General features: G+C 40.3%; 1 protein-coding gene across 4 annotated transcripts in view; it reads right to left on the reverse strand.

Annotated features, from left to right (window-relative positions):
* Nucleotides 1–8,745: 8,745 nt before the first annotated feature.
* KLHL24 (kelch like family member 24) overlaps nt 8,746–21,419 on the reverse strand; it is a 47,658-nt gene continuing 34,984 nt past the window's right edge. For all 4 annotated transcript variants that reach the window (XM_066347215.1, XM_066347217.1, XM_066347216.1 and 1 more), the window contains 2 exons: nt 19,113–19,301; nt 8,746–12,132 (listed from right to left, as the gene is read on the reverse strand). In XM_066347215.1, the coding sequence (XP_066203312.1) occupies nt 11,932–12,132; nt 19,113–19,301 (390 nt within the window). In that variant the 3' untranslated portion in view covers nt 8,746–11,931. The remainder of the gene's footprint in view (nt 12,133–19,112; nt 19,302–21,419) is intronic.

Consider the following 21,419-nt stretch of genomic DNA (forward strand, 5'->3'; position numbering starts at 1 on the left):
AGGACTGTGGCAAAAGACAAAAAGGCATTAGAGTCTAAGGTGTCATAAGAAGAGTAATCCTGAGTGATGAACTGATCCAAGGCTTTGCACTTGTGTGTTACTGGAATGAATTGGGGTGAAAGTCTGTTGACTAGAAGTCAAAATAGTACAAGCCTAGACCAAAGGGATGGGTCCTATATGCTAAAATGACCCAGGATAATGGCAGAAATTGTAACCGTACAACCAGCTCTAACTGGTCCTCTCCTGTTTAATGAGATACTGAGTTGTATTCAAAGACAGTAGACCAAAAGTCATGCAGCCAGGGCATAAACAGATGAGAGAACTTTGACCTCCAGCTGCACCAGAAACCAAAGTTCCTCACTACCCCCTACCCCCATGGAACTAAAAGACATACATAACCGGAACTTGAACACGGGGACACTTTCACAAGCCAAGGGTCCATTGTCCAGGAAAATCTGGTGTTAATGTCCTTTTACCATAAATGGCCAAGTTCCAAGGTCTTTGAATTAAAACTTGCTCCACTAGCACTTCTGCATTCCTGTGTCCCCTACCCCCTTAAGAACCCTTTGCCTCGTTCAGTGGTCAAGATAGACTTGAGGCACCACTAAATCTTTCTCCCATCTTCTCAGTTGGTGCCTTCTCCATCAATAAACCTTTCCTTATTCCAAACCCTGACGTTTTGAGTTTTGGCCTTTTGAAGTGCTGGGCCTGCAGACTTTGGTCTGGTAACAAAATCAAAAAGCAAGACTATTAGTCAGATCTTAAATTTGCTAATAAACAACATTGTGAATGGTAGGAATAAGGAAGCCACAAGTTCAGAAGTGAAAAATGCAACAAACTGAGACATTAGTGGAATGTGATTTTCACGTCTTAGCAAGCAGCCCTTTCCTGATTGTTAAATATTTCCTCTCTTGACAGAAAGCTTCTGGAGGAGGGCCTGTCTCATCTGATGTGTCAATCCCACAGACCTTGCCCAGTGCTTGGTAACAATCAGAAAGAGGAGACCATAAAAATCTCTTTAGTCTAAAAGGGGGGATTCTTTATTCCCATTTACACAGTTCTTGGCACCTGGAATGCCTTGAACTTACTCTATCACACTAGAATTTGTCTGTTCACGTGTCTGCTTCTGCCATCAGTCACATTCATTATTGCACTTCCAGCAGAAAACATTCTGCCTGGTCCACATTAAGAATTGTAATGTTTGCCCTGGCCTGGTGGCTCAATTGGTTAGAACATTCTCTCAATAAGCCAAGGTTTTGGGTTCAATCACTAGTCAGGATCCATACAGGAATCAACCAATGGGTGCATGAATGGAACAACAAATCGATGTTTCTCTCTCTCTCTTCCTAATCAGTCAATCAAATAAAATAAGAATTCCAATGTTTGCCAAATAAATGAATGAAATCTTTAAGCTGTTAATGACTATAATCCTAATTAAGCACCAGTGCCAAGTGCTTTTACATTCTAATTGAATCACCACAACAAGCCTAAGTGGTGAGAGGGGAAGCTGAAGCTCAAAAAGGTTAAATATCGCCCTGGCCGGTAGGCTCAGTGGTAGAGCATCGGCCTGGCGTGTAGAGGTCCCGGGTTCGATTCCCAGCCAGGGCACACAGGAGAAGCGCCATCTGCTTCTCCACCCCTCCCCCTCTCCTTCCTCTCTGTCTCTCTCTTCCCCTCCCACAGCAAGGCTCCATTGGAGCAAAGATGGCCTGGGCGCTGGGGATGGCTCCTTGGCCTCTGCCCCAGGCGCTGGAGTGGCTCTGGTTGCAACAGAGTGACGCCCCAGAGGGGCAGAGCATTGCCCCCTGGTGGGCAGAGCGTCGCCCCCTGGTGGTCGTGCTGGGTGGATCCCGGTCCGGCGCATGCGGGAGTCTGTCTGACTGTCTCTCCCTGTTTCCAGCTTCAGAAAAATCCAAAAAAAAAAAAAGGTTAAATATCTTTTTTTCTTTTTTTTTTGAGAGAGAAAGAGGGAGGGAGGGACAGGCAGGGAAAAACAGGAAGGGAGAGAGATGAAAAGCATCAACTTGTTGTTGCGGCACTTTAGTTGTTTATTGATTGCTTTCTCATAGGTGCCTTGACCAGGGGCTTCAGCCAAGCCAGTGACCTCATACTTAAGCTAGCGACCCTGGGCTTTAAGGCAGAGCCTGTAGGCTCAAGCCAGTGACCACAGGGTCATGTGTATGATCCCATGCTGAAGTTGGTGACCCCGTGCTCAAGCTGGTGAGCTCATGCTCAAGTCAGATGAGCCTGCACTCAAGCAGATGACCTTGGGATTTCAAACCTAGGTCCTCAGCATCCCAGGTTGACGATGCTCCATCAACTGCACCATTGCCTGGTCAGGCAGAAAGGTTAAATATCTTGCCCCCAAAACACACAGGTAGTAAATGCTGAAGTTGGCAGTTGAACACAGTTCTGACCTCAAAACCTATTTTCCCATTATGTTGCCACCAAGCCTAGTCTACGTGTAACAACTAAAACTTTTCAGAAAGCTAGGTTTAATGGAAGGCTCCACAGTGCTAACTTTATTAGGGCAATGATTCCCAGTGAAAATTTTTTTTCTTGAGTTCCCATATGTGCGAGCCCTGTGTCCTCTGAGCAGCAGATGCCAAGATAAGATAAAACATTCAAGGATTTTAATAAAAATGTTCCAGGAGGCCCTGGCCGGTTGGCTCAGTGGTAGAGCGTCGGCCTGGTGTGTGGGAGTCCCGGGTTCGATTCCTGGCCAGGGCACACAGGAGAAGCGCCCATCTGCTTCTCCACCCCTCCCCCTCTCCTTCCTCTCTGTCTCTCTCTTCCCCTCCCGCAGCCAAGGCTCCATTGGAGCAAAGTTTGCCTGGGCGCTGAGGATGGCTCTGTGGCCTCTGCCTCAGGCGCTAGAATGGCTCTAATTGTGGCAGAGCGACGCCCCAGATGGGCAGAGCATCTCCCCCTGGTGGGCATGCTGGGATGCTGGGTGGATCCCGGTCGGGCGCACGCAGGAGTCTGTCTGACTGCCTCCCTGTTTCCAACCTCAGAAAAATACAAAAAAAAAAAAAAAAAAGTTCCAGGAAAGGCTCTGGGAGGGAAAACATGGAAGGAGAGAGACAGAGAAGGCTGGGAGACCCATTAGATCCCAAAAACAGGTTAAGGAGAAAAGGAAAGAAGGTTGGATAGGAGCATCCCACATTGCCATGTTGCCTAATGAAGGCCCTATAAAGCAGAAGGGGAGTCCAGGAGTCAAAACCACCATCAGAAGAAACCCATTTCCAGGAAGTGGTGTGCCTTAGGATCTCTGCCATAGGTCACTGGCTGGAAGCAGCTGGTGGGAGATGTGGTCTCAGCTCAAACGCAAGATGGATTCCAAAGCCAGCAGCTGGGGCATTAATTGGCCAGTTATGCTCCATGTACTTGAAGATCAGTCAGGCTCATTTCCAGGGCTGCCACAACATGCTAGAGCTTCTTGGAGGATTGCATTCTGTTGTTTCCTATTTACCCACTTGGGGACACTAAACTCCTATAGTCTTACCTTTGGTGCATCACCCACCAAATCTCAGTAGAATGCAGTATGAATGTTATATGAGTAAATACAATTAAAAAAATTTTATTGATTGATTGATTTTAGAGAGAGAGTAATGGAGAGAGAGACAGAAACATCAATCTGTTCAGTGGTGGGATTTCTCTCTCCTTTCCTCTCTCTCTGAAATCAGTTCACTGGTGGGAATCAAATAATTTAACAATTGGTTCTCTGCTCTAATGACTGTTTTAAGTATAAAAAACAATATACCGAAAGATAGTTTATTATTCCATGCATTTAATACTTAAATAAAAACAAAAGAGATACACAAAACTAGATTATGTTATAAGAAAGTTTTAAAATATTAATGAAAAAATATTAAATAATACCTTAGAGAGAATCCTGATTACAAGTGCCATTTTAACAACTGGTTCGCCAAACTAAAAAAATTAGTTATCGGTTCTGCTGAACTGGTGAGAACCAGCTGAATCCCACCACTGGCGATAACATAATCCTTAAAGTCTGTATTTCTATCCGTCCATTGTGTCCTAGCTTCCTACTGGCTTCACTGTTCGGGGGGAACACCAGCACGCTCAGAATATCTCGGGGAGTTTTGGGTGTAACACAAAGCTGAAACAAATGACAGCTTGTCACCCCTGGTTGTGTGGCACTTTTTCTCTGTATGTTATATGTTTGTTTACTGAAGTAACAAACACAATGGGGTTAAAATGTAGTATTTCATCAAAGGTATAATGAGTTTTACGAAATGAATAAATATTAAAAGCATAGTTCCGTCAAATATTTTTCACCTGTGGACGGAATGAACATTACGATGGGTGCTTAGAATGCACAGATGAACGTTAAAAAAGAGTAAGGAGTGCCCTGGCCGGTTGGCTCAGCGGTAGAGCGTCGGCCTAGCGTGCGGAGGACCCGGGTTTGATTCCCGGCCAGGGCACACAGGAGAAGCGCCCATTTGCTTCTCCACCCCTCCGCCGCGCTTTCCTCTCTGTCTCTCTCTTCCCCTCCTGCAGCCAAGGCTCCATTGGAGCAAAGATGGCCCGGGCGCTGGGGATGGCTCTGTGGCCTCTGCCTCAGGCGCTAGAGTGGCTCTGGTCACAATATGGCGACGCCCAGGATGGGCAGAGCATCGCCCCCTGGTGGGCGTGCCAGGTGGATCCCGGTCGGGCGCATGCGGGAGTCTGTCTGACTGTCTCTCCCCGTTTCCAGCTTCAGAAAAATGAAAAAAAAAAAAAAAAGAGTAAGGAGTATAAATTTGTGATTTCCACACTGGGCGGCTGCCCATGCGCCCCCCTTAGAGAGAACCCTGATTACAAGTGTCATTTTAACCAGTTTGCCAAGCTCAACAAAAAATTAGGTATCAGTTCTACTGAACTGGTGCGAACTGGCTGAATCCCCCCACTGAATCTGTTCCTGTATGTGCCCTGACCAGAGACTGGCAGCCTCTGTACATTGAGAGTTAATACGATTTTTAAAAATTCTCTCAAAAAAAGAAAAGATCCTGGTTGATTGGCTCAGTGGTAGAGAATTGGCCTAGTGGAAGTATTGAGTTCGATTCCCGGTCAGGGTACAGGCACAGAGAAGTGACCATCCTTCCCCTCCTCTCTCTCTCTCTCTCTCTCTCTCCCTCTCTCTGTCATCCCCTCCTGTGCAGCCATGGCTCAAATGAGCAAGTTGGCCCTGGGGATGGCTCCATTGCCTTGCCATAGGCACTAAAATAGCTCAGTTGCTGAGCAACGGAGCAGCAGCCCCAGACGGGGGTTGCTGGGTGGATCCAGTTTGGGCACATGTGGGATTCTGCCTCCCTGCCTCTCACTTAATTAAAAAAAAAAAAATCTCTCCCCTCCTTCCATTTGGACAAGATGCTTCTGTTTACCACATTTTCTCTGACTGAAAAGATATGAGGGGTCAAAGCCTTGACTCTTTGGACCAATTCCTCTTGCTTATAGTACATTTATACTATTTATTACGTTTATCAAACTTGGACTCAAAAGTCCTGTTTTAAGGTCTATTTTGAACAGGCTTGTATAACTACAAAAAACTGAATTGGTGTTTTTATTCATTAAAACATTAAGCACCTCTGTGTCAATCATGTTATTACAATATGAAAATGAACAAGTGATTTGTGAGTTTTAACTAATAAAGGTGATTGACAAGAAGTCAATGCCATTAACAGAAGTTTGTTACTCATAGACCCCCTAGAAACAGAAGGCATGGCGTGCCAAGCAAGGCCACAGGGAAGCAGCAGTGTCAGTCAAGAGCCAGGAAGGAATGAGGGGGAGCACAGGCCAGCCTTTTACTGGGTTTCTGAGGGAAAGTCACAGCAGGGCAGGGTAACGGTTTAGTGTTGGCTAGTTTGAATAATTCTGGTGGGCTTTGGGGCCTAAGAGCTATTTTTAGTTGTGTGGGACCTACCCCAGGATGATTTAGGGCAGGAGAAACTGGCTTGGTGTGTGAATTAGAGGTGGTTGTGGGTGTGGACAAGGGATTAGTTGGTTTATATATGAAAGGTGGGCTGACAAGTTGTTTACTGTCTCTAGAAATTAACTAGTTGTGGGAGAGGCAGTTCTTCTCCAGCCAGCAACTTCCCCCAAAGATGTCAAATATTATAAAAACACAAAAATTTATAAGGGCCCAACATATGGAAAAAGATTTGACTTGGGGTGGTGATCACACAGTGCAGTGTACAGATGATGTGTTGTAGAATTGTGCATCTGAAACCGGTATTACTTTTAACCAGTGTCACGCCAATAAATTTAATAAAAGGAAAACAAAGACCCCAACATAATTAGGAGGAAACTGACCCTTTTGATTATCTGCCTCCATTAATAGTTAATAAACGGCAGAGAAGCATAAAGCAGGGCTAGCCCATTTCCCTATTATTCCATACACGAGTACAGGGTTTTTATTTTTCCCTCCCTTCCTTTCTTTTCTTCCCTCCCTCCCTTCTTTTTCTGAGAGTCATCAACTTGTTCCACTTAGTTGTGTTACTGATTGCTTCTCATACGTGCTGTTCTGGGGCTTGAACCAGTGACCTTGAAGTCAAGCTGGCGACCCTGGAACTCTGGGATGGTGCTCTATCCACTGCACCACTGGCCAGGCCTACAGGTGTGTGTGTGCGTGTGTGTGTGTGTGTGTGTGTTTTAAAGATTTTATTTATAGATTTTACAGAGGAGGGGGAGTGGAGCAAGAAGTATCAACTCGTAAGTCGCCTCACTTTAGTTCACAGATTGCTTGTTGTATGTGTCTTGACTGCGCAATCCCAGGCTTCGAACTGGTGACCTCAACATTTCTGGGTGATGCTTTGTGCCACTACAGGCCAGGCAACACAGGTGGTTTTTTAAAGAGAAAATTTAAAGTATAAGAGGCTCCTGTCTTTCCCCACTCTCCACGGTTTTTAAAATATAAGCTATCCTTCTAGTTACTTTATGATTTAATATGTGCCTTTTCCCCATAACCACTTGTATATATTTCAAATAAAACAGAACTACATATTTTTGGTAGACAAAATTTAATACAACCATATAGTCAAGTAATAATGGTTAGACATCTTATTAGATATCTTTTTAAAAATACTATGCATAAAGTATGTACTATATAAACAAAACATATAAGTATCAACGTGCTACAACTGAATAGAGAACAAGGAAATACAAAGCCTTTTTTTTTTTTTCTTTCCACTGTGAAAACTCTGGAGCCTTTAATTGAAGGCAGATGACATTTGGCCGCCACAGGTCTGTACAAATTCTAAAGCATATTATACTTTTGTTCAACTTCTAAAGCATATTATACTTTTGTTCAACCCTGTAATTGTGTTGTCTCAGATAGCTCCAGAAACTCTCAAGAAAAATTTATATAAACCATGGGAGGGGTGATGGGAAAGGGAAGAGTAAGAACTTTTCCAAGAAAGTTAATTGGAAAGTCTGTAGAGGAAAAAAAAGTACGTAATGAAACAAAAATAAGATTTCCTTTTTTGACATTAGATGTAGATATTGTAAATGATGTTTACAAGAGCTGTTAGTCAGTGTAAGACAGATGTTTTTCTCAATATCTTAAAAAGCACCTTGGTAGCAAAACCAAAAAAAACCCCAACACCCCCCAAATAATAATAAAACTTCAAACACCCAACAACCTTTCTTATCATTCTCATTCACCCAATCAACCACACACTTGGGCGGTTAAATTAATTAAAAAATTTAAACAGGACTGCCTGACCAGTGGTGGTGCAGTGGACAGAGCACTGACCTGGGCTTGAGCAGGGGGTCACTGGCTCAGCTTGAACCCCTCGGTCAAGGCACACACATACGAGAAGCAATCAATGCACAACTAAAGTGAAGCAACTATGAGTTGATGCTTCTCACTATCTTCTCTCTCCCTGTCTCTCTTCCTTAATCTGTCTCTAAAAAAAATTTAACCAGGACTGAAATGATAAAAAAAATTTAGGTTTATTTACTTTATAGGAAACAAATATGAAGCTTTTCTAAGAAAGTTTTATTTAGATTGAAAATGTTGGAATAGCACTAGGGAACCTAAGGCACAAATTCAGATGACGTTACCTTTAAAACATTAAAAATTCTTCTTTGGAACAAGAGATAAAATAAGTTATGACTATTGCTGTTTAAAAAAAATTGTTTATGATGATCATCACTAAGTGAATTTATTACCTAGGCAATAACACAAATGTAAAACATTTAAAAATGTTTGGAGTATGTTGAGAATGTCTCCGGAATAATCAGTTCACACTCCTGGCTCAAGTGGTTTCTGGTGCCTAGCATCAGCGATGACAATACGTAGTTACCTAGCAAAAACCTAGTGTTTTAAAGGTCAACCAAATTGGCCCATCCTGGCTATATGGTATGGTGATTATATGTATTTAACTAAAAAGAATAATAGGATGAGGTGATGTAAACCTGGCTTTTTAAATAATGCACAACAAATTCTAATAAGGCCAAAATTTTATGCTGAGGTTAACTGATGTCTTGAGTTTACTGAAATAAAGGCAGTCCACAGGAAGCCTTTTGTAAGTATTATCTTATCACTTGGCACCACATAAATAGCAATCTTTCCTCTTTGACAATAGTCAGGAGTAGATGTCTTTTTCCACATACAAATCTCAAGACACAACAGGCACACAAACAATTCAACCCCTCTCCTTTTATGGGTGGGTTCTCACAGCAATGAAAACAAATCTATTGCCATCTCCAGACAACAGGAAAAAAACAAAGCACACCTGGTTTGCATGTTGACAAAAGTAGTATAATTGAACCTTTGTCTTTCCTGAGTTTCAGAAAAGGTATTTGACAGCAGAGATACATAAACAATTCATATTCACCAGGAGAAAATGTATTAGTCCACAAAACATTTTCATCTTTCTAAATATAAAAGAATGAATGTTCAACCACCACCGTGTGAAGTCCCTTTATCAAATTAAATTTACTCTAGAATCATTAAGGTTAATTATGGCACTTCAACCCCCACCCCCCAATAAGCAAAAATGATAACTTAATACCCTCCCTGAGTATTTACAGCATTTTTCTTAACACTTGGTTTAAATGGAGTAAATACCTACATTTCAGTCATCCAGAAAAAAAAAAGTTACTTAAAACCCAATAGGCAAACATTTCCTACCTGTGCAGTCAAGTCAGTGGGAAGATTAGAGTAGAAAAGGAAGGTCTTCTGTGGTAAAAACCAGACCACTTTATCGTTCACTCACATATAGAAACACATGGAAAGGATTTAAGTTCATGAAAAAACAAATTACTTTTCTGTTAATCCACAAAACATACCCTTCCATTCCCTTCCCCACTGAGTGGGTTTAGCAAACACATCTCCACCTCTAATTTTTATGTTTTATGATCTTGCAAAACTATATATGTTATACAGATTCTGACTGTATATAAGTCATCATGCTAATATTCATCATGTACTCTCATATGTAAAAAAGTATTCTAGAAATGACCAAATAAAAAATCTTCTGAAACTGAACTTAATAAGGTCAATTAATATGTTAACTTATGTGCTTTTTTTCTGATCATTACAATTGATACATTTCTTGGTGTTTGCATATACGTGTGCACATAACCATAGTAAATATCTACATATATACACATGTGAATGCTTACATACAAACCCAAAGGCTTATATGAGCATTACCTATCAAAAGAAAATCTGTCAACTATGTGATGACAGTATGAATATATTCTGACACCAGTTTGGTTGATATATCCCTTTTGATATAGCAATTCTATCCTAATTTTTTTTTATCTTATCAATGCTAACACCATTATTTACCAAAAACCAGTAAAGGAATATAAATAATTAAAGAAAATTAAAATATTTTGGTAACTTTAAAAATAGTTAATTTCTTACTAGTCAAGCTAATTTCTTGGTGGCCTACTTTATTTATGCAGTTTTAAATTATGTAGAGAAAAAAATTAAACTACTGGCATAAGGTCTATGTTTAAACAAATTCTTTTCTATTAAATTTCTTTTCAAATTATTATACAAACACTAAAAATAATAACAAGATACAACAGTTAATATACTTTTACAATAGACAAAAGTACTAGAATACAAGTTACCTTGAGAAGATACTTTTTATGTGAAATGTCTGTATTTATGAATGGGCAAGATCTTACAAATAAACAGGAAATAACAAATATCACTTGTATAATCCTTAGCATTGACACTCTTCTCATGTATTATCTCATTTACTGCAAAGAATTTCTGAACTAAATAGATTCCATTACCTACATAAAAGGTACAATGCAAAAGATGTTTACTCAAAAACTAAAACAAGTATCCTAATTGTACATATAATTGTCTTTGCACTAAAAATGACATAAAATAATTTTAATTGCTCTGATAATTACCATAAGAAGGTATATATCATTAAAAATTATACTTTGAAAAGTAAAAGTTCCCTAAAAATTTCTAAGTTTTTTAGAGTTTTCCTTAGAATTCAGATTCCGGCTAAGCATTCAAGTTGATGCTGTATAGTTTATTTGAAATCGGTTATCATTCTAGGATAAAAAATATAGTTTATCAACATTAAGGTTTTGATTACTACAGTGGTGACACTATAATCACATGTGACAAGGAGTATATTATTTATAATGAGAGAACACAGTGCCTGGGAAGCTGAAATACAGCAGGCTACCTAGAACATCCCCACAATGTAAATAAATGGTCAGTCCACCCAGTAAGAACAGACACTTATGCTGTAGTTCCTGCTACTCCATTTGTCTTAGAACTTTTAAATTCACCTCTGAAAACTCGTAAGCTTTATAAACTGGAGTTGAAAAACCTAGACAAAGGCAATTTGTGGTATAGAAGCTTGAGAATATTGATCGATATTTTACACTATGGTATCAAATGAAAGATTTCTCGAAGACTATCACTGTTAGTTTATTTAGATGGTTAATTTTAAAAGAAAAACAGACCCACTGAGCTAGGTGATCCCTGGTTTTTCCCTTAAAGGCTCCCAGGATTTTTAGCTGTTCACATGAAGTAGTTTAACCAGGAAAGAGGTCTTCATCCACAGCACCATATTAATGAGGTCAAACCCTACTGGGCTAGGGAGAAAATCTGTCCCTGTTTTTCACAAGAAAATATTGCAAAAATGTATTTCAACTCCTTTGCCAGGGTCACGAAAAGGAGGTTCCTTGGAGGATTTAGAGATAATACCTAAATATTCATGTGAGCCACAGTGAGTCACTTTTCCTTCAATGGATCTTAAATCATTTTTTTTAAGGAATTAACCTGTTATTTCAACGGCATCTGCTTTTCTATCTCCTACCCAAACTCTTCCCAAAAATATGTTTAATATAAGATGGCAATTTTAAGAATGAATAATTCAGTGTTTTACTCAAATTATCATATTCTCATTAATTACAGAAAGAAAACCTTTCAATAACATCATTCAGTTTGGATATTTTTAGTAACAAAAAATTAAAAAATTTTTCCTTCTTAGAATGTATTCTAAGAATTATGTAATTCAACCTAAATGAAGCCTTAAGTCATGCAATTTTCTACATATATGTGACAAAATAAGGAATATACAGTCTTGCAGATAAACACACATAAATGAAGAGACCATCCACAAATTCCTAAAAGGTATACAGACAGACATTATTTCCTATTCCACATGGGCTTCTTACAAATACATACAAAGGTACATTTTCAAAGCCCAAGCAACACCACTATTACTTTCAACAACAACCAAAACCTTTTTGTTTTCCAATGACAAGAAGGTTTTATTACAGTTTGAAAGATTGATACTTTGGGTAGAAAGGCACCACTGTTATTATTTTTACTTTTTGTGCATATGGCACAAAGGAGATAGGCCAGGTTCCCATGCAGGAGCTTTTAAGATCTCTCATCTTGGATTGCTGTGGCTTCTTGGGTGAAGTGTCCTGGCTTTAGAGCTTATAGCATTTCTCATTGTATCTATGAATAGTCACACAGCCGTGGTAGGACACGGGCCGGGGCATTGCAGCTACCCCTGTGATGATGCTTGTTGCAGGGTCGTAACAGAGAATAGTGTCTGTGGCTTCTCCATTTTCCCGCCTTCCTCCCAGGATATATATTTTACCATTACACACAGACATACCACAGTTTTCCTGTTTCACCAAATAAAAAACAAACAAAAATTAACTGTTGAAGGTAAGAGATTTGGTAGCAAGCTGAAAAGTAAAAGACAACGTGCTTTAACATAGCCAATAAAAGAACACATGAAATAAGCTCCCTTACGCCTAAGTCCTGCTCTATGTGTGAGTGCTCATTTTGCATGGGTGAAGTAAATGTTAAGATAGAATAGATGTCAGTAATTGGGGCCAAGTTGTGTGGGGGGAGGTGAAGCGATGATAGGGGACTGAGAGAAGTGTTTTAACTTAATGATAATGAAAGAAACTATCTGTGAAGAGCTTGGCCTGCTTGTTACAGGAAGGTCCTTTATTATTGAAAGTGGCTAAATTATGACCAAAGATTAGGAGCATTATTCATTATATGGAATTACCCACAAGTTAAATTAATAACAAAGAATTATAATTAAATTAACAAAGCACTGTAATTAGGGGCCTTGGCTGAGACACAGAAATTTTACAGTTACTTTTCCACATAATAGAATTCTTAGCTAAACTGTCCTCATCTCTGTCAATAATTATATAAAACAAATATTCTTTGAAGAGTGATTCTTCAAAGAAAGAAATTATACTAAAATTCTCACTATCGCATAAACTGGTTATGCTGCAGATCAAAGATTCTTCTATTTACACTTACTTTGAGAAAGTCATTGCATATTAGCTATCCTGTTTCCACTTAAACAACGAGAGAGATTCTACCAATGAGAGCAATAAACATTTTTTACTTGACCAAATCTGTCACACATATATAAATTCTACTCTTACAGAAAAAAATAAAACCTTGGTATACTTATATGATAGAGGGTAGTATCCTCAGGTCTAAAATTAATGAGTACTTAAAAATGCCTATATCAGAGTTCATATATACCCAGCATGACTTGGTTGATTATCAGTAGTGAATGACAAACTTTTATCTAGAATACCTAAACCATGAATTGTAGCAATTATATATCAGATTATAACATTTCTCACCTAAAGTACAAAAAGCTCTTTCCACAAATTCTAAAAGTTCTCAATAAAACAAACAACAACATCCTTAGTTTTCAGGTACAAAATACCCTATACAATTAAATCTTACAGTTACTTTGATGATGATTCTTAAACTATATAGTCATAGGATCTTATTATTAACATCATTTCAGATAATAATGCTCAGAATTAAATGAAGCAAGCAACCTTGAAACAGTTATCCTTTTATATTGGAGAATTACTTATTACAGATATAGAATTTATTTTACTATATAAGTATTACAAGAGTAATGGCAGCTAGTAAGAAAAATAACATCAGAACATGAAGTTATTTTTCAAGACTAAAATGAAACACAATCGTAGTATTATAAAAAATAAAAAAACCCATAACTCTCTTCTTTTTATTTTGTACAGTGCTTATGCTTAAAAACAACATTAAAGAGCCCTGGCCGGTTGGCTCAGTGTCGGCCTGGCGTGCAGGAGTCCTGGGTTCGATTCCCGGCCAAGGCACACAGGAGAAGCGCCCATCTGCTTCTCCACCCTTCCCCCTCTCCTTCCTCTCTGTGTCTCTCTTCCCCTCCCGCAGCCAAGGCTCCATTGGAGCAAAGTTGGCCCGGGCGCTGGGGATGGCTCTGTGGCCTCTGCCTCAGGTGCTAGAATGGCTCTGGTTGCGACGGAGCAACGCCCCAGATGGGCAGACCATCGCCCCCTGGTGGGAGTGCCGGGTGGATCCCGGTCGGGCACATGTGGGAGTCTGTCTCTCTGTCTCCCCATTTCCAACTTCAGAAAAATACAAAAACAAAAACAAAAACAAAACAACATTAAAGAAAAAGAGTCAGATTTCTTTTCATTTATTATCCTGTGACATTTTAAATACTCGGTCTACTGAAAAAGATAAAAAAAATCATCATTGACTTAAAAAAAATCCCACAATTTTTTTAAAGAATGTTTTTGATGAAAGTTAAAATGCAAAAATGTTTAGCAGACTCATACACAGAGAGCAGACTGACAGCTATGAGGGGCAGAGGGGCTGAGCGAGGGAGGTTGAGGGACCGAACACAAGAGGACAGAAAAGAACTGACGGACCCCGAACACAGGTGGTGATGCCAGGAGGCAGTAAGGCGGAGGGTAATATGGGGATAAACGGTGGTGGAAGAAGACCTGACTTGGTAAGGGGTGAACACACAGTACGGTGTAGAGAGCTGTGCTGCAGAAGTGGGCACCTGAAACCTGTGTAGTTATGTTAACCAGTGTCACCCAATAAATCCATTTTTAAAAATGCAAACATGTTTAAAAACAAGTTATGGCTTTTAGGAATTATGCAAAGTCAAGAAGCACGGGAATGGTGAGAGACAGAGAAAAAGGCTTGGGCTACTTAGACTGTAAAAAAATAAAAGTAAAAAAAAAGTTCATTTTTATCATTCAGGATTGTAAGCATTCAAGAAAACATAGCCTTGGTCTCAAATAAATGTCTACCATGAAATTAGTTGATTTATCCTTTTTCATTGATGAGAATTAAAAGGGTAATGAAACACAGATGGTCCAAAATTTGCCTATCAACAATGTATGCATCGATATATTTAAAAAAGTACTAGTAATACGAACAGATCAGGAAGAAAAGATAATTCCAGAAATCTCGGTATTTTTTGCTTCAAGAGATTTGATACAGAATACCAAACCTGAACTCAAATGATTTGTCTTTGTTTTAACAGACTTAATATATTCTGATCTAAATGTTTTTTCCCTGAAATTTCTGAAGGAAAATAACTGTTTAGTTAGAGAAAATATGTCATATGTATCCTGTTGTTTTTCTCAATCATTTAGTTAAGAACATGATCACTGTGCCCTGCAGTATGCCATATGCTGGTAATTCTCTTCCTAAGGTCTGTTTGCATTTTATACAGTATAGCCAAGCCCTAAATGAATAGTAATTCTTAGTGAAAATGTAGTACATTTAAAAATACTCACTGTAATAAACCAATAAAAATACCTTTGATTTAAAAATTTAGAGTAAGTGTGAACACTTGTTTCATGGGTGACTATGACCATAATTTGAGTTTTTATGAGGTAGGGCACATCTTACCTCTGCAGAGTTGAACTGTCCTTTCCAGAAGCTACTGAGCTAGAAATATGGCATTCATTTTACTTAAGCGTGATAGAAAAGGGATAGAAGAATATATTCCCTCTGTACCATGAAGCTAAAGATCCTATTTTGCCCCCTCATCAGCTGAGGCCATGTTACTCCGAATACATTACTAATTGGAGACGCTACCTCAATGTCAACAACTTTGGAAAAATTGTGTCATACACAAATCCTATTGATTGTCCTTACAGTCTATATCTCATGTATCTTGCAGTAAGATTGTCTTACAATTAGGTCCCTCTGTTGCTTCAATCTCTCATTTGTTTACTTATTCAATAAATATTTACTGAGCACCAATAGATACTAGATACATAAAAGATGAGTTAGGAAAAATAGTATCCTCAGGACTGAATTTCAGTATAGAAATACACATTTATACCCATAAGGGCATGAATATATGAGTGCCATATGGAAGGTAAATGCAATGACAGAGCAGGAAAAAGAGAGAGAGAGAGAGAGAGAGACCGACTCTGAGCAGGGTAACAGTTTGTTCTAACACAGTGCCCGAAAGATCAGTGTAATTATAAGCAGGGAAGGCAGAAAAGGCATGAGGGGCTAAGAGGACAGTATGAACCGAGGCAAGGACACATAAGATCTATATATCAATAGTGAATGCAAATACCAGACACTAATACAATTGGGGCACAGCTGCAGGAGGTGAAGCGGAGAAGGCAAGCAGAGGAGAGCCAACAGAAGACCTAGAAGGAAGTAGGAAAATCCTGGATTTTATTCTGTAGGTTTCCAATTAGAGGAGAGACTACAATTATTGTAAAATAACTGTGGTAAAATGGGTTAGAGAAGCAAGACATCAGGGAAAGGAACACTAGATCATTATTGTTTTAGTTTAGGTAAAACCTGATAAAAATTTGAACAAAAGCAAGGACAATAGGAATGAAAAGAAAAATAGAAGAAATTCTGAGGACAAAGAACTGACAGGCTGGTTCAGTATAAAAATAAAAGTTAGGAAAACCTAAGAAATTAAGTTTCTAGCTGTGAAATAATAAGAAATGTATATATTTGTCTCTGCCTCTGATTTCTGACACAGAACTTCTAAATTCCTTGGAATTTCCTGGGTGGGAAAGATAAAGCCATGATTAGAAGCTTGGAACTCTCAGCTCCACTCCCATCCCCTGGAGAGGGGAGCCGGGCTGGAAACTGCATTAGTCACTGGTTGTGCCTACAGGGTCCCCAGAGTGGGGTCTGGCGAGCTTCCAGACTGCTGAACACATCTGTGTGTGGGGGGTGGTGGCCTCAGCAGCCCAAGGAGAGAAGCTCCTGCGCTGGAGACCCTTCCAGACCTCACTCTACACACCTCTTCGCCTGGCTGTTTCTCTGTATCCTTTTTAACATCTCACATACATAATAAACTGGGAGGCATAAAAGTTACCTTGAGTTCTGTGAGCTGTTCAAACACATTATCAAACCTGAGGAGGGGTTGTGGCAACCTTGATTTAAAGCTGGTAGGTCTGAAATACCTGGGACAACCTGGAACTTGTGATTGGCAGTTGAAGCAGGGACAATCTGGTGGAACTGAGCCCTTAACTTGTGGAATCCAACACTAACTCCAGGTAGATAGTGTCAGAACTGAACTGAATTGTAAGACACCCAGACTGTGAAGAAGTAAGTGATGTGGGGAAAATTCACATATCTGGTGTAAGAAGTTTTCTGAGTATAAGGGAGAAACTAGCTTATTTGGCAACAGAAAAGGTAGGCGTGGGAAAGAACGCCCATGGAAAAGAAGTGTTTGGAAAGTTGAGTCTGCAGCACAGGAGAGGCTTTGACAGAGAAACAGACTACGTCACCAATGGAGGACGGCAGAGGAGACCACTCAGGATCAGAGTACGAACTGTGAAGAGGGCAGGGGAAAGAGGCTTGAAGAAAACTCTTATTTAAGGTTGGATAGAAAAAAATAAGAGAACATGAATGAGACTGGGAGACTATTAGTAATGACCTGTGGTTGAGCCCGATTTCCAACATCAGAACCATCACGTTATTTTATTGGTATAAGAAAGTAGAGTAGAGACATGAATCAAAAGGCTGAGGGAAGGCCTTTTTTGGAAGTAGGGGTGGAGAGGTAGTAGGAAGATTCAGGCAGGAGTGTGTGAATGAAAACCTGAGCATAGCCATTTTCTATAAACAAACAACAAACTAGCTTCTAACCAGAGAAAGAAAAAACCAGTTTGGGAACATTTCTTATCTTTTTTTTTTTTCTTTTTTTGAAACAGACTTATTTATTTTTTTTAATTCTTGCAATAGATCAGAGAGAGGGACAGATAGGAACAGACAGAAAGGGAGACAGATGAGAAGAATCAGTTCTTTGTTGCGGCACCTCAGTTGTTCATTGATTGCTTTCTCCTATGTCTTGACTGGGGGCTACAGCAGACCGAGTGACCCCTTGCTCGAGCCAGTGATCTTGGGCTCAAGCTGGCGAGCCTTGTTCAAACCAGATGAGTCTGTGCTCAAGCTGGCAACCTCGGGGTCTTGAACCTGGGTCCTCTGTATCCCAGTTGGACGCTCTATCCCTTGCGCCACTGCCTGGTCAGGCAACATTTCTTTCTTTCTTTTTTTATTTTTGGATCTTTTTTGTATTTTTCTGAAGCTGGAAACGGGGAGAGACAGTCAGACAGACTCCCGCATGTGCCCAACCGGGATCCACCCGGCACGCCCATCAGGGGCGACGCTCTGCCCACCAGGGGGCGATGCTCTGCCCCTCCGGGGCGTCGCTCTGTTGCGACCAGAGCCACTCTAGCACCTGGGGCAGAGGCCAAGGAGCCATCCCCAGTGCCCGGGCCATCCCTGCTCCAATGGAGCCCCGGCTGCGGGAGGGGAAGAGAGAGACAGAGAGGAAGGAGGGGGGCGGTGGAGAAGCAAATGGGCGCCTCTCCTATGTGTCCTGGCCGGGAATCGAACCCGGGTCCCCCGCACGCCAGGTTGACGCTCCACCGCTGAACCAACCGGCCAGGGCCCAGGCAACATTTCTTATCTTTTGAAATACGTAAGAGAGAGTGATAGGGACTAGAGCAGGATTCTGAAAAAAGGTAAAGGGGAATAAGAAATCAACAACTCAAGTGCAATAACTACTTCGTCATGGATGGTAAGAAGAAGTTCTTTGAATATAACAATTCCTTGGAAGGAATTCAAAACAGGTATAATATATACCTTATATGGAGTTTTGGGGTTTTTTTTCTTCCTCTTTTCCAAGTGAGAGGAGGGGAGATAGAGAGACAAACTCCTAGGGTCGGGCCTGGTTAGTACTTGGATGGGAGAGACAAACTCCTGCATGCACCTTGACTGGGATCCACCCGGCAACCCCCACCTGGGGCTGAAGTTCTGCCCACTGCGGCCATGCTCACAACTGAGCTCTTTTTAGTGACTGAGGTAGAGGCTCCGCAGAGCCATCCTTAGTGCCCAGGGTCGATGTGCTCGAACCAATTGAGCCATGGCTGTGGGAAAGAAAGAGAGGGAGGGAGGAGGGGGAGAGAGAGAGAGAGGGAAAGAGAGGAGAGAGAGAGTGAGAGGGAAAAAGAGAAGGAGAGGAGAGGGAGAGATTGAGATTGAGAAAGAGAGAGAGAGAGAGAGACAGAAAGAGGGAGAGAGAGAGAAAGAAGGGGGAGGAGTGGAAAAGTAGATGGTCGCTTCTTCTGTGTGCCCTGACTGGGAATCAAACCCAGGACATCCATACACTGAGCCAACCGGCCAGAGCCTATGTGGAGTTTAAAAAAAGTATGAAATAGTTCAAGCACACATGAAATATTTTAATATTGAAATTACAGTATATTCATAATGGTCATGTACTTGGTCCCTCCTACTAGATTCATTTTACTTTTGAATTGTTTTATGTTCTTACCTGCCGGCTGAATGTATTCTGTACATGCATCCAGTAATCCTCAACTGGGTCATAACAGTATATGGCCTTGGTCAGTCCACCAGCAACATATATCAGGTTGTTTAAGGAGACAGCTGTTATACACCTCTTGGCAATTGGGATAGCTGCACGAAGTAGCCAAGAATTGGTTTCTGGATCATAAGATTGAACCTAGCAATATATAGAAATATTTAATTAAAATTTCTAAACAAACATGTAAATTTGCTTAATAATAAAAAATCTACCAATATATAGCAATGCGATTAAAAGTCAAAACCCATTCACAGAATGAAGGGAGGTTAGCTTGATAGTGAACTGTCTGAATTATAAACTTCTCCAAAGAAATGTAAGTTTGTTATTAAGCAGAATTTTTATTATATGCAGCTTAAGTGTCTGTTTGTCGCCGATAGCTTATTGGTTGCTTGCGTAACTGTACTAGCCAATGGGGTGAAGTTGCCATGGCATTCAAATAGTCCCGCCTTCTGGCATGCCACCTCACAAACTGAGGTTAAAGATTGGAGCAATTATTATGCTGTTAAGAAATCTTAACACCAGAAGGGGTCTTTGCAATGGTACAAGACTAGAGGTTCTCCAATTGAAAAATAATGTCATAATAGCTAAGTCTTTGGCTCCTCTAAAGGTGAAATACATGTCATTCCAAGAATTGATTTGGCTCCATCTCAAACAGGGTTGCCATTTCAGTTGAGACGAAGACAATTTCCTGTAAAACTTGCCTCTGCTATGACCATCAATAAGTCTCAGGGCCAAACGCTTAAGCGTGTTGGCATTTTTTTACCTGAGCCTGCATTTGGACACGGTCAACTTTATGTTGCCTGTTCAAGAGTTCGTGAAAGAATGGACGTAAAATTAAAAATAATTGATGGTCCTCTGCAAGGCGAGCTTAAAAATGATGGAAAGATCTACACAAGAAATGTTGTGTACAAAGAGATCTTTGACATGTGAATTAACATTTTATTATTTAAATCACCTTTATTTATTGAGCTAGTGGTGGCTCTTAAGAAATGTACCGCCAGTGGTTTCCTTCATTGCACTCTACTTTAAGCAATTAAGCAAGTAGAAGGGGGAAACCCCGTGGGGCAGTAAGCAAAGGGGCGTCCTCGCCGCCTGCCCTGGTTAATTCAGTTTGAATTAGCAGACACCTTTGCACAAATCATTTTAATTACAATTTATAATATCCAGAACAGCGGTCATTTCGTATGACTGCTGGGCTTTCTAGTAAAGTAATAAACACAGATTGCTTCCAGGATGAATAGCTAACATGTTTAGATTTAAAAAAAAAATTCTGTTATACAGCATAACTATGCTTCAATCTGAATATAATTTCTTTTCACTTTTAGGGAGTCTTTTCTTCAAAAGAACACAAGTAAACCTCAATTCAGTATACTTTCATTTCCACAAATTCTGAATTAATGCATTTTAAGTATGTAACTTGTGACCACGTTGTATCAAGTTAATTTAGAAAAATAAATTGACAAAATTCAGTTAACTACTGCTAAACCAATTAGGCAGCAGAAGCTGGTTCCCAGGATAACATGATGTATCTGAGACGTCAGGGTGCAGAGGTTGCTTTGCCCGAGGAGATCAAGGACATGCAGCAACTCTGACCCATCCTCTATTCATAGTACAGAGCCTTCTTTTCCTGTGTTTGTTCTAAAAAATACTTTAACATATGCAGAAAATGACCCAGTCCGAAGCAGTAGAATTAGTTATTGTGTCTTACCCTCTGCTAATTCACTTCCCAACTGTGTTTTGTGTGAATAATTTTTCAATTCTGTACAGTACAGCAGAAAAAGGTTTAAAACAACTTATTTAGTACAAGATCTCAACATTGAGATTAGTCTCATAACAAAAAGATCAAAATATGCTTTTTACAGCAAATTGTTAGATATATCAGGATCACTTAACTAACTGGAAATTCAATGTTTTCCCCCAGAAGTATGAAATACCAATTATTTTTTATTTTTTTGTATTTTTCTGAAGTTGGAAATGGGGAGGCAGAGAGACAGACTCCCGCATGTGCCTGACTGGGATCCACCCCGCATGCCCACCAGGGGGTGATGCTCTGTCCATCTTGGGGCGTTGCTCTGTCACAACCAGAGCTATTCTAGTGCCTGAGGCAGAGGCCACAGAGCCATCGTCAGCGCCTGGGCCAACTGTGCTCCAATGGAGCCTTGGTTGCAGGAGGGGAAGAGAGAGACAGAGAGGAAGGAGAGGGGGAGGGGTGGAGAAGCAGATGGGCGTTTTTCCTGTGTGCCCTGGCAGGGAATC

This window comes from Saccopteryx leptura, chromosome 8 (genome assembly GCF_036850995.1).
Source record: "Saccopteryx leptura isolate mSacLep1 chromosome 8, mSacLep1_pri_phased_curated, whole genome shotgun sequence".
Taxonomy (NCBI): Eukaryota; Metazoa; Chordata; class Mammalia; order Chiroptera; family Emballonuridae; genus Saccopteryx; species Saccopteryx leptura.